The sequence below is a fragment of the Dunckerocampus dactyliophorus genome, chromosome 12, assembly GCF_027744805.1.
Source record: "Dunckerocampus dactyliophorus isolate RoL2022-P2 chromosome 12, RoL_Ddac_1.1, whole genome shotgun sequence".
Lineage (NCBI taxonomy): Eukaryota > Metazoa > Chordata > Actinopteri > Syngnathiformes > Syngnathidae > Dunckerocampus > Dunckerocampus dactyliophorus.
In genome coordinates this window covers 19,587,800-19,600,065 of record NC_072830.1, presented here as the reverse complement: position 1 = coordinate 19,600,065, position 12,266 = coordinate 19,587,800, and the positions used below count along the sequence as shown (strand labels likewise).

The following is a 12,266-nucleotide window of genomic DNA, read 5'->3' as shown; positions in this document are numbered from 1 at the left end:
ATGAAATCATGAACTCAGTGGATCAGACCAGGCAAAAAAGCAGGAGACCCAACTATACATGATTTACGGGCTCTTCAATTTAGCCCTGATGGCAAGGTCCAGTACAAGCTATCCTTCTCTGCGAACTCTGAGTTGGTTTTCCCAAAAACTTGAAAATATGACTTAGGCCATTATTGTAATAGGGTGACGATAAGATACCAAATAATTTCTCTGTGACATTCAACAAAAAGGAAAGTATTTAAACAAATGAATGCTAATTTACATTGGAAATCTTATAGACACGCTAGCGATTAGCATTACAAATTTTACGTGGCGATTTCAAGCACCTCCAAATATGACACTTAAACAGCTTGCATATAAATGCTGCAAAATGCTGGCAGTCAAACACTTTAAGGCTCAACGAGAGACAGGACTGCCACATTCAACATCTCAATGACTACTAACAAAAGTTGTTGGTCTTCTTGGTTAGTTTCAAATAGCACCACAGAGAATTGTCGCCACCTATATAAGTATTAATAGATGACGCCCTGCTGCATTAAAAAAATCCCCTTCAAAATAAAAGTGAAAGATTAAGACCCTTGACCCATTGAAAACGGGTCCGCGACCCACCAGTTCAGAATTACTGGTATATAGAGGAATTAATCTTCTGAGAAAGTATTACAACACAGTAATAAGCAAGGAAAAAGGTACCTAAGTGACAGTGCATATTTCCATTCAATTGTATTTATTTAGCATGTGGTTATCACTGTGAAAGTTATCTGAAATCTTCTTACGCACATTTGCAGACTTTCAATCAAAATGAAGGACAACAAATAAGAAAATACAAATAATACACTTCAGACACAGTGAAAATGATTTGTTGAGCTTGTTGAGAGCCTAGTCTGGCAAACGATAGTACTGTAGACTTGACTATTGACGAGATGGTAAACTACCCTTCCTTAACTTTCCTCAGACATGATTAGCAGAGCTTTGGGTCCAGAATTTGGTGGCAGTATTGGAATCATGTTTTTCTTGGCTAATGTGTGTGCTTGTGCTCTTTATGTGCTGGGTTTGGTTGAAGCCATTGTTGCCACCTTTGGAGCTCCAGAGGGTAAGTTTCACCTTGATTTGGTTAAATTCTGCCATCATAGATTGGAAAATGTCATTGTTTCTCATATTGGATTTTGAACAATCTCTTAAGACCATGGGCATCAAAATGCAAAAAGAAGGAACAAGGCAAGAAATGGAAACTTTAAAAAAAAATATCCTGAGAGTTATGGAACAAAAAAGTAAAGTGGTGGACACAAAAAAAATCACGTAGGCTAAGCCTGAGGAACCAACGGCCTTGTTTTGTTGAAATTTTGGGGGCCTACAACGTGACCAATACCAGACCTGCCAACATGTGTGCATTTTATTTCTTATAATGTCCAACCCCCGGTCTGCCAGATATTTGTGGAAACACAAGGAAGTGCATAGGTCCAAAGGGTGGGGGCCACTGTTGAATAGGACTCGTTCGGGGGCATACAGCGAATATCTTCTTCTCTCATTTTGGATCAACATTTGCAATAAAAATTACTGCCATAACACATGATTCCAGCTGCAATAACACTCCCCTTTGGGAAGCTAACAAGTTAAATAGTTGACAGGAGTTGTGGTGGCTCACAGAGTTGATGTCAAGTCACATGCTGTGGAAGAGCTAGAAAAGCAGGGATCTCCAAAGTGCAGCTCAGGGGCCATTTACAGCCCATGGGGCTTTTTCTTTTTTATTTATTTATCTTTTTTTAATTTACAATACACCTTAAACATGCAAAATTCAATTCAATTCAATTCAATTCAGTTTATTTATATAGCGCAAAATCACAACAGCAGCTATCTCATGGCACTTTACACATGAAGGTCACATTCATAAATGAAAACCGAGAACCAACCGAAAGCCCAACTGAAACCCCCCCATGAGCAAGCACGTGGCGACGGAGGTAAAGAAAAACTCCACCTGGGGAAGACACCTTGAAGAGAACCCAGGCTCTGTGGGGTGGCCATCTGTCTCGACTGGTTGGGTTAAGATATAAAAATGATAGTAGAGGGATAAATGGTAGATCAAGGCAAAAGTCTTAGTGTCCAAGGAACACAGGAGTGTCTCTGATACATATCGTATGTATCAGGGGTCAGTTGTAACTATATGCTTGAGCAAAGAGTTAGGTTTTGAGTTGACTTTTAAATAGAGAGAGGGTGTCCCTGAGTGGGGGAGGTGGTTCCACAACACAGGAGACTGATAACTAAATGCTCTGCCTCTCATTTTACTTCTAAAAATTCTATGAGTGGCATTTAATTGTAAATTCTGGGAGCTCAGTGTTCTCCTGGGTTGATGGGGTTCTATGAGCTCTTTCAGATATCCTGGGTCCTGACCATGCTTTATTTGCAAACTCTATTCTAAATTTGACAGGTAATCAGTGCAGTGAGGCTAATACGGGTGAGATATGATCTCTTCTTCTGGTTCCGGTTAAGATTCGTGCTGCGGTATTTTGGACTAACTGAAGGGTCTTTAAAAATTTCTTAGGGCAACCTATTAACAGAGAGTTAATCACAAAAGCATGAGCAAGTTTTTCTGCATCTGGTAGTGGCAGGAATTTTCAGATTTTCTTTGTTTCATAAATAGAAAAATGCTTGTCGTATTTGGGAGCTAAAGGAAAGCTCCTGATTGAAGATGACACCAAAGTTTCTGACTGTATTGTGGGGGGTGAGTGCAAGACCATCTAGGGCATCAGAGGTGCTGGGAACCAAGGACTATGATTTCAGTCTTATCTGAGTTTAACACTTCAAAAACATAAAAAAATTGGAAAATAGAGCAAAAGGCATAATGTAATGAGAAAATGATTATAATGAAGAATAAATGTTGATACTGATTTCTAATAATAACACAAAGCTTTGTCTTTAAATATATATACGTAGATGCTTTTTTTTTAACCTTTCCACAAAATTTTAAAAATATATAAAAATATTACAGATGTCAAGCGATTACAGTTTATAAATCAGATTAATCGCAGGGCCGGTTGAGAATAAATTACGATTAATCCTCATTCATTATTAATTGTGTTGTGTTTGCTGGAAGTGCTTCGTTGAAAGCCGTCAGCGTTGGAGCAACAATCCATGGCATGGAGTGGAATTGCAGGATTTTGATTGATTGTGGGCTGCACGTGCTTTAACATTTTTAATCTAATTAATCATGCAGATGAATTAATCTAGACACATTTTTAAAAATATCAACACACTGCAGCAACCCATAAAATGTCTTCAAATTTGGCGAGTCTGCAATTTCCTCAGGATCTTTTACTCAATTTAAAGCCACTGTTTTATTGTGTCCAACTTTGTCTGCAAGAGGCCTTGCTTGTGCAATTCAACAGTCCTGCCACATCAGAGACACAAAGCCTTTGTGCTTTTGCCATCAGCAGGTCATGACAGTCTGAGTTTAAATGCCACTTTCAATAAATTTCCGACTGTTTATTCTTTGTTTCTTGCTCCAGTTTCTTCCTTTTGTATTTTGATGGTCGACTTACAATCTGGCTACAATCAAACAGCAGAAAGTGTGCATACTTGTCATTTTACCCCAGTTTGAACATTTTATTCAAGAGTGAAATCCTGTCATTATTCAGCATTCACAAATTCTCAATTGAATATCTGCCTAATAAAGATTACATTAGATAATATTTTATTAACAGGAAAGTCTTCATTATGCTACAACAAAGGCGTCTTGATTTATAAATGCCGCTTTCGCAGGAGGGAAAAGCAGGAAAGGCGACATAGCGGAAATTATGTATTAAAAAAAGCAGACAAAATCACACCTCTGTGGTCCGCATTGCCGTTGACGTGAGGTTAGATTTTTCTTTCTTCTCTTTGCAAATGAAGCTTCGCTAGAGATTTAGAAAGGGAGGAGTGAGGGGTGTGGCTTACGCGGACGCCGTGATGCTGTAGCATAATGAAGCCTTACATATGATGATGACTCGTATTCAAAGTATGGCCTTTGTCATGTTATCCTCCCTTAGATGGGGCACTGGCGCCGTCTTCGTACCAAGTCCTGCCATCAGGCTACTGGTGGTCTCTGCTTTATGCCACAGCAATCGCTCTGCTGTGTTTGCTCGTGTGCCTGGTTGGTGCTCACATCTACGCCAAGGCCACCTTCCTCATCTTCCTCATAGTCATGTTTGTCCTCGGCACCATCTTCATCAGCTTCTTTGCAGTAGGTCCTCGCACCATCATCCTACCTGGTTCTGCCGCCTCCAACCCAATGGTAAATGGAACAGGCCCCACCATGGCAAACTTTACTGGATTCAAGTTGGATACCCTGCTGGGGAACCTGAGGGGTAAGGGCGAATAGAATGTCTTATTGCAGTCAATGTCGTGCAAGGGAGTACCATATTTTCCAAACTTTAAATCGCTCCGCAGTATAAGTTACATCAGTCAAAGAATGTGTCATGAAGAGGAAAAAACATATACACTACCAGTCAAAGGTCTGGACACACTTCCTCATGCTATGGAATGACAAAGAGTGACAAATGTTTTTACATGTAGTGTATCAGTCACACTGGACTGTAAGTTGCATTTATAATGGAGCTATAATCAGAGCGAGCTTTTTTTTAGGCGTGTCCAGCTACCGCTCCTACTAACATTAAATTGACAAGAGAAGAAGATGAAGCCGGGGGAGGGGTTTACGACAAAACCTGTTGAATAAATATCAGAATGTTCTCGAAGAAAACACTTTTAATACGTGACATGATGCCTGGGTGCATCCCCGTGTGTAAAATGTATCAAACAACTTTATTGTATCACCAAAACGTCATTTTTGTATTCACTATTCACTATTAAAATAGACTGAAAATCATGTGTGTGTATTTAGTTAGTCAGCGGCTGACACAGCAGCTACAATCTCTAAGCTTGACACGAGTGTCCTAATTAAACAATACCGCTGTCTAAAATACCACATTTCTTAAGTCACATCGGTATCATCTCATTATAGTTGCACATTACTTACAGACACATAGTCTCCAAAGCAGAAGCGTATTCAATATTCAGTATTCCGTCTTTGGTATGCTTGGTATTATTCAATTTGTGTGCCTAAATGCGTCAGAACAAGCTCAACTCAGTGAATTGTTGCGGCCAGTTGGTGTTGCCAAAAAAAACAACCACCACCACACTTTAATTTAAAGACAGCAATGTTAAATTGTATACTGTATATATATTAAAATATAAGTCGCACCTGACTATAAGTTGCAGGACCAGCCAAAGTATGAAAAAAGGGCGACTTGTACTCCAGAAAATACAGCGATTTATGGGTATGTAACCACGAAACGCCGTAAACCGAGGACCGCCTGTATTAGGAAAATAAATGTTCACTGTTGCACACATGATTTGAATATGGTGTATGGATTTAGAATTCGTTCAAAAATGAGGTTCCTTTCCTTTCACTCCCAAATGTCTTTGCCACTTTGAAACTCAAAACTTTTAAACGAGCTTTGAAACAACATAAATGATGCAATGCTGAATGGAATGATGACAAGCACCACGTTTTCTCTTCACATAGCTGACTACACTGTGGATTACACAACTGGGAATTTGATGACCTTTGCCACTGTGTTTGCTGTGATGTTTAACGGCTGTACTGGCATCATGGCGGGGTCCAACATGTCAGGTATTTGACAACTCACACCTTGGAGACAAACTGACCTGATGAACATACTTCATCCATGTACTAGGCGATCTAAAGAATCCAAGCTACTCCATTCCACGTGGCACTATCACAGCTGTCATCTTCACCTTCATCATCTACAACCTGCTCAGCGTCCTAGTGGCCTGCTCCTGTGACCGGTTAGTAATGTCCAAACACATGTTTATTTTCATGAGCCTCTTACAATTGTGTTGTATATTATAAAGTATTTCTTGCAGCCAAACATCGGTAAAGCTATTCCAGTAGCGTTCCGGATGGTCACGGCAGTCGAACGACTTAGACCAAGCATGTAGCCAATGTTGATCAGAAGTTCTCGCCTTTCTGAGCGTTTTAGGATACTTAATTTCACTTCACTTATCACTTTGATTTTCCTTTTCTTTGACACAGCGCAATTAGAGAATCTGCCTCATACTTGGGAGACATGATGCAGGGCAGAAAGTTAACTAAAAAGAATAAAAATGATGTTGTCATTCCCCGGTGTAGCTGTGTGCACTCTACGCATTCTTCCGCCAAGTAGTTTTCAAGCGAGTCTTGTATTTAGGTACCAAACTACTTAGGCCTGAACTAAGTTTTTAAGTAATTTATCGTAACTACGGAACCCAGTAACACGAAACGTCGTAACACGAAATGTCATAAACTGATAACCTCTTGTCTTACTTTTCGCTCTATAGAAGTACTGCAACTAGGCATAACTAGTAAAATGTTGGTAATATTATACCCACTCCAATCTTAGAGTGCAGGTTACAGTACAGTTTAACCAGATGTTGAGCAGTTGTTCTGTTTTCATTTTCCTTTTAAAACATTTACTTTTAAAATCCTTACCTCTTTTGGCATGTAGTCGAAGCCTAAGCCTTAAATATCTCTTCTGTCATTCTTAAACAATATAACTGAACATGATAGAAATGGAACATACACTCCTGATCAAAATCTTAAGACCAGTTGAAAAATTGCTAGAATTTGCATTTTGCACATTTGGATCTTAATGAGGTTTTAAGTAGAGCTACAATATGCAAAAACAAGAAGGGGGAATGAGACAAAAAGCATTTTGAAAAAGTAATTGATTGAAAACAACAATTAAACTGAAATAGGCTGTTTATCAGCTGATCAAAAGTTTAAGACCATCGCTCAAAAAATAACAAAAAACTCTCCAAACCAGAACAAAAAATGTTCTCAGAAATGAGTAGCTCCACTGTTCTTGTTAATCACTTCAAAAATTGGTTTGGGCATGCTAGATGTGAGTGTTTCCAGGAGGCTAGTGGGAACATTGCTCCAAGTGGTGAAGATGGCTTCATGAAGGGCATCAACTGTGTGGAACTGATGGCCATTTTTATGAAGTTCCCTTGCCATCCATCCCCAAATGTTCTCTATGGGATTTAAATCAGGGGAACATGCAGGATGGTCCAAAAGACTGATGTTATTCTCCTTGAAGAAGTCCTTGGTCAAGCGAGCATTGTGAACTGCAGCGTTGTCCTGTGAAAAACCCAGCTGTTACCACACAGACGAGGGCCCTCAGTCATGAGGGATGCCCGCTGCAACATCTGCACGTAAGCAGCCACCGTTTGACGACCCTGCTCCACCTGAAGCTCCAGTGTTCCACTAAATGAAAAAGCACCCCAGATCACGATGGACCCCCCCCTCCACTGTGTCGGTAGAAAACATCTCAGGTGGGATCTCCTTGTCATGGCAGTAACGTTGGAAGCCATCTGGACCGTCAAGGTTACATTTTTTCTCATCAGAGAATACAACTTTTTTCCACCTTTCAATGTCCCATGTTTGATGCTCCATGGCAAAGTCTAAACGTCTAAACGTTTTGTGGCGCTGAAGGAGACGAGGTCTTTGAATTACTTTTTTTAAACCCTTTTCCCGCAGAAGCCGTGTGATGGTTATCTCGCTGCAGTCGGCACCAGTAAGGGCTTTAATGTGGGTGGAAGACAGCCCTGTGTCTTGATGGACAGCCAATTGGATCCTCTGGCTCAGTGCAGGTGTGATTTTTGTGGGTTTACCACTTGACTTTTTTTGTTCCATAATGCTCAGGATCTTTCAAAAAATCTAGAATGACTGATTTACTGCGCCCAACCTCAGCAGCAATGGCACGCTGCGAGAGGCCTTGCTTATGCAGCTCGACAATACGACCACGTTGAAAAAGAGAAAGCTTCTTAGCTTTAGCCATCAGGAGGGCATGACAGTGTGAATGCCTGACAGAAATGAACCTTTTGAGCAGATTTTGGCTTTTATAGCCTGTGGTCTTAAACTTTTGATCAGCTGATAAACAGCCTATTTGAGTTTGTTTTCAATAAATTACTTTTTCAAAATGCTTTATGTTGTTTGACTTTCGGCAACACAGCCCACACCCTTGCTTTCAGCACATCGAAGGCCATTTCCTACTGCGAGGACTAACAGGACGTGACAAGTTTCTACGTAGTGACTGCGTGGACCTCCAATTTCTCTCATACCGCAGGAATAGTATGACAGAAAATTGTAGTGGTTTTCAAACCTTGACTTTTTCACACCGTGGTATACTTTGAAAATGGTCGAGCCTATGCCGACTCGGCATGCCGACTCAGTACTAGTCATGTCACTAAGTCAAGACAAGACAAGTAATTTATTTACATAGCATCAATTCATAGGTCATCTCAAGGCAATTTAAACATGGAGGATATTTATAATTAAGCTCGTCGCACATGAGCTCTATCCTGCAGTGCACATGCACATGCACTAGTTATGTCAGCTAATGATAGCGATTCTGCAAAGTTTAGCTACTAATGTTAGCTATTATTGAATGTATAGCCATATAACCAGATTAAGACTGCAAATTGTCATTCGTTTCTGTGAGACTGAGGTGGAAACATCATCAAGAGTTTGGCTCAGCGATGAGAAAACAAAAAAAATGTCTGAGACGGTCGCTATTTCAGTTATCGTATGCTCTGAAGATAGCATGAATGGTGTTGAAGGTCTGTTTTTAATATTACTGGCATTAAAATTGTTAAAACGTTATGTAAACAGTCCCTAATACGTTTCTAGTAGTGTACACTTCTCTTTTGATGCATCCTTTGTCTTCCTCCTGTTTTTCTTTTTCTACACTTCTGTTTCTGCTTGCCAGAGTTTGGTATTCATTAGCGAGTGTTGCAGAGGTGCTAAACTGACATGACAGGGCTATTAAACAGCGCCAGAGATCAATGTAGCCATCATTTACTCTGCAATACTATCTGCCTGCTTTACACACATTCATTGAAAAGAGACTAGGGTTGACGGGCCCTCTTGACTCTCCCAAGTAAAATTAAAACAAATTTGGATTTTGTTTTAAATGACCACCCAAAGCACCCAATCAAATTTTGATTGTGCAATATATCCTACGTATTGGACTGAAGTGTGCCCACAGGGCCCACAGTATATCTTGGCTATGGTCACATGACAGCGCATCAAAGCCACACTAGGTCAGTCACATGACCTCAGTGAGTGTCAGAACATGTTTGCAATTGGGTGTGCTTTTGGCAGTAATTCCACTGCAATACATAAAATACATAGCTAGAAAATGCTATTCATTTTTTTTGATACCTCCTAAATTAAACCTTCTAGTATACTTGACAGGCATTATGATGAATGCACCTGTAGTTTCTCCTAACAAAAGTGCCCTAAATAATCAGTATATTAAAAGCCTCGTGCTTCCTATACCACTGACTTGCTTTAATAAAATTGTGGTTAAATAACATATCTGTAAAGTAAATGCAGAGGTTGTTTGCAATTCCGAGATATTGTGTGGTAATTATGAGAAACGCTTTTTACCCAAAATGCTAAATATACTAGAGCCCCGCTTTTTGCTATTTGACCCTGAGAGAATGGCGAAAAACGGCGAGTAATTGATACACCCATCAAAAGTAGACAATTCTTAACATTCTGTCCTTAGATAAAATGAAAAAATAATTGCATGTGTTTACTGTGGACTGTCTATAATGTCGACCGTTTGCATCTGAGTTTTTTGGCTATTTTGTGCTTAACTCTGATTTTAATCAACCTTGTCTGATGCACATCCCTTGCCTGCTTTAACTTCCACATGCCTTCACTCCACTCAGGAAATGTGCCCGGTTGATGATAAAGCAGAGAAGCCATAAGCAAATGTGGAGCATGAAATCATTTTTTATGTACCGTGTCAGTCTTCTTCTCAGTTAGCTTGCAATGGAGTTTTTCAGTGTTTTTAGTGTAATTGGAGCTGAACCCAGTTGAACAGGTAATGACTACTAGCTCTATTGAAGTGAATATATGATCATTTCACAGAAGCACTTGTACTTAGAGGGATTTTTCTTCTGTGCTGGACATGGTTTATCCAAAATTTCAGAAAAAGACGGTTTGAAAGGAGAAGAAATATGAGTTCTTCCACAATTAAGTTCTGACTTTGCTGGGTAGATTGCCTCATCTTTCTTTGAGCATGATTCCTGGTGTTAAAATCCCGTTCATGTGATAAGTTCATGTGTGCGTTGACTTGCACTCCCTTCCACACAATAGCCTGTTGTGCACTGTGATGAAAAAAAGTCATGAGACAATATTTGGCATATAACTCTGAAGAATGCTCTCAACGGGTTGCAGGCACTATCAGGGGAATGGTGGCCCAATAGTGACGGTGTTTTCTTAATAGTCCACTGTAATATTGAGCGTAATGGTGGCTCTCTCAGAATTGCCTTCCTGTATCATATTTCCCATAGTACAGTGGTTCCTAAACTTTTCATAGTCCCAAGACATCTTAGTTTCATTCATTCTTTCATTCATTCATTTTCTATGCCACTTGTCCTCATTAGGTCTACGAGACGTCTTCATTTCATATATTTAATAAATTATTCATATGATCACTAGGGCTGTCAAAGTTAACGTGTTAATTGAAATTACCTTTCATTTCCTCCACTATTTTTTAACGATTAACGTGCGCACGTCCCCGTTTGACCCTGGGCCCACACGGTAGTTTGAGAAAAAGCAGCGGTGGACGTGAAGCCACAAGCGGGAACAAATATTGAGCAGAAATGGACAAAGAAAAGGGTATTTTGAATGGTAGGTTTAGCTTCGAAACCCTGGCAGATGGCTCCAAAGTTATTTATATCTACTGCTGCTGTGAGTTGAGTTGTCATGGATTACATCAAACATCGACTACTAGAGAGAAGTGAGAAGTTACTGGAGCACTGTCAGTGTTTTTTTTTAAATGATCATTTATACAGTGGTACCTTGGGATACGAGTGTCCCAAACTACGAGTGTTTTTTAGACGCGAGCCGTATCTGTGCTGATTTTTTGCTTTGAACTGGAAGCGAAAAGTTGGGTTACGGGCTGCTAGTTACGGAGGACAAAGCTCTCGATGCTCGCGTCGCAGCGGTCTTCATCCGCGCATGTAAACACCAGACCACATACACAATAACGGACAAGTGGCAGCGCGCAGTGATACGAACGGAGAGAAAGTACCGCAGAGCGATTGAGAGGTCTGACTTTTTTTTTTTCAACGGTTTTGTGATATAAATGTATTACTCTTTTGAACGCATATTGTCTTGAGAAGCAAAACCCCACCCTGCTGATGGGAATGTCATACAACTTCATTGTCAAAAAATTGTATGTACGCCCTAATGATTATATAATTAATTTTTTGAAAAAGGAAATCTTTACAGAAGAACATGTCCTCCTTAATGAATGTACACACATACACCAGGGCATGTGCCAGGATGATGGAAAATTCACTGGCTTGTACGCGCTGTTGTAGCTGTTTTAAAACATTATTTTTGGCAAATGAGGAGAAGCTGTGGTAAGATGTGAACTGTAATCCTTCCTCTCTTTTGCTGTGGTCTGTAACAATATGGCATACAAACAATCAGTAAAACAATGCAACTAATGTTACACATAAACATAATTATAAAGAATTTTCAAAACAAAGGCACATAAATTACAGAATCAATGAGGAAATTAACTCAATACAAGGCTCATTTCTGTGCTCAATGGACATATGAGCTCAAATAACATGAGATTATACACCAAAGAAATTGCACACTAGCACTCAGCACAGCTAAAAACATTATTAAACCTCACCACGATGCATTTACGCACAGCATTAACATTTGTAAACAAGGACGAGGTGAAACAAATAACATGAATGTTCTCTATTTGATTTTTTTTGTCTAAAATTATTCATACTGAATACAGGCATATCTACTTTTCTATTGTGTGACCTCCCCCATTTGCCTCAAATAGAGTTTACGCCAATCCAGAGCACCCAAACATGTGACATATCCAGTGAGTATGCTAGCCATGGAAAAACTGGGATGTTTTCTTCCAGGAATTGTGTACAGATCCTTGCAACACGGGGGCCTGCGTTATTATGCTGCAGCATGAAGTTAGGGTCATGGGTGAATGGCACAACAATGTGTGCAGGATCTTGTCACGGTATCTCTGTGCATTCAGAACGCCATCAATAAAATACCCCTGCGTTCGTTGTCCATACGCCTGCCCATACCATAACCTCACCCTCATCATGGGCCACTCCATCCCCAACACGTGCATTTTTCATCTGCACATTTGGAAATGCCCTTTTATTGTGGCTAA

General features: G+C 39.9%; 1 protein-coding gene across 1 annotated transcript in view; it reads left to right on the top strand.

The window, feature by feature from the left end:
* zgc:153039 (uncharacterized protein LOC767698 homolog) overlaps positions 1 to 12,266 on the top strand; it is a 72,922-nt gene that overhangs the window by 6,645 nt on the left and 54,011 nt on the right. The window contains exons 3-6 of the mRNA XM_054794490.1: positions 953 to 1,090; positions 4,020 to 4,337; positions 5,555 to 5,662; positions 5,727 to 5,838. Of these exons, the coding sequence (XP_054650465.1) occupies positions 953 to 1,090; positions 4,020 to 4,337; positions 5,555 to 5,662; positions 5,727 to 5,838 (676 nt within the window). The remainder of the gene's footprint in view (positions 1 to 952; positions 1,091 to 4,019; positions 4,338 to 5,554; positions 5,663 to 5,726; positions 5,839 to 12,266) is intronic.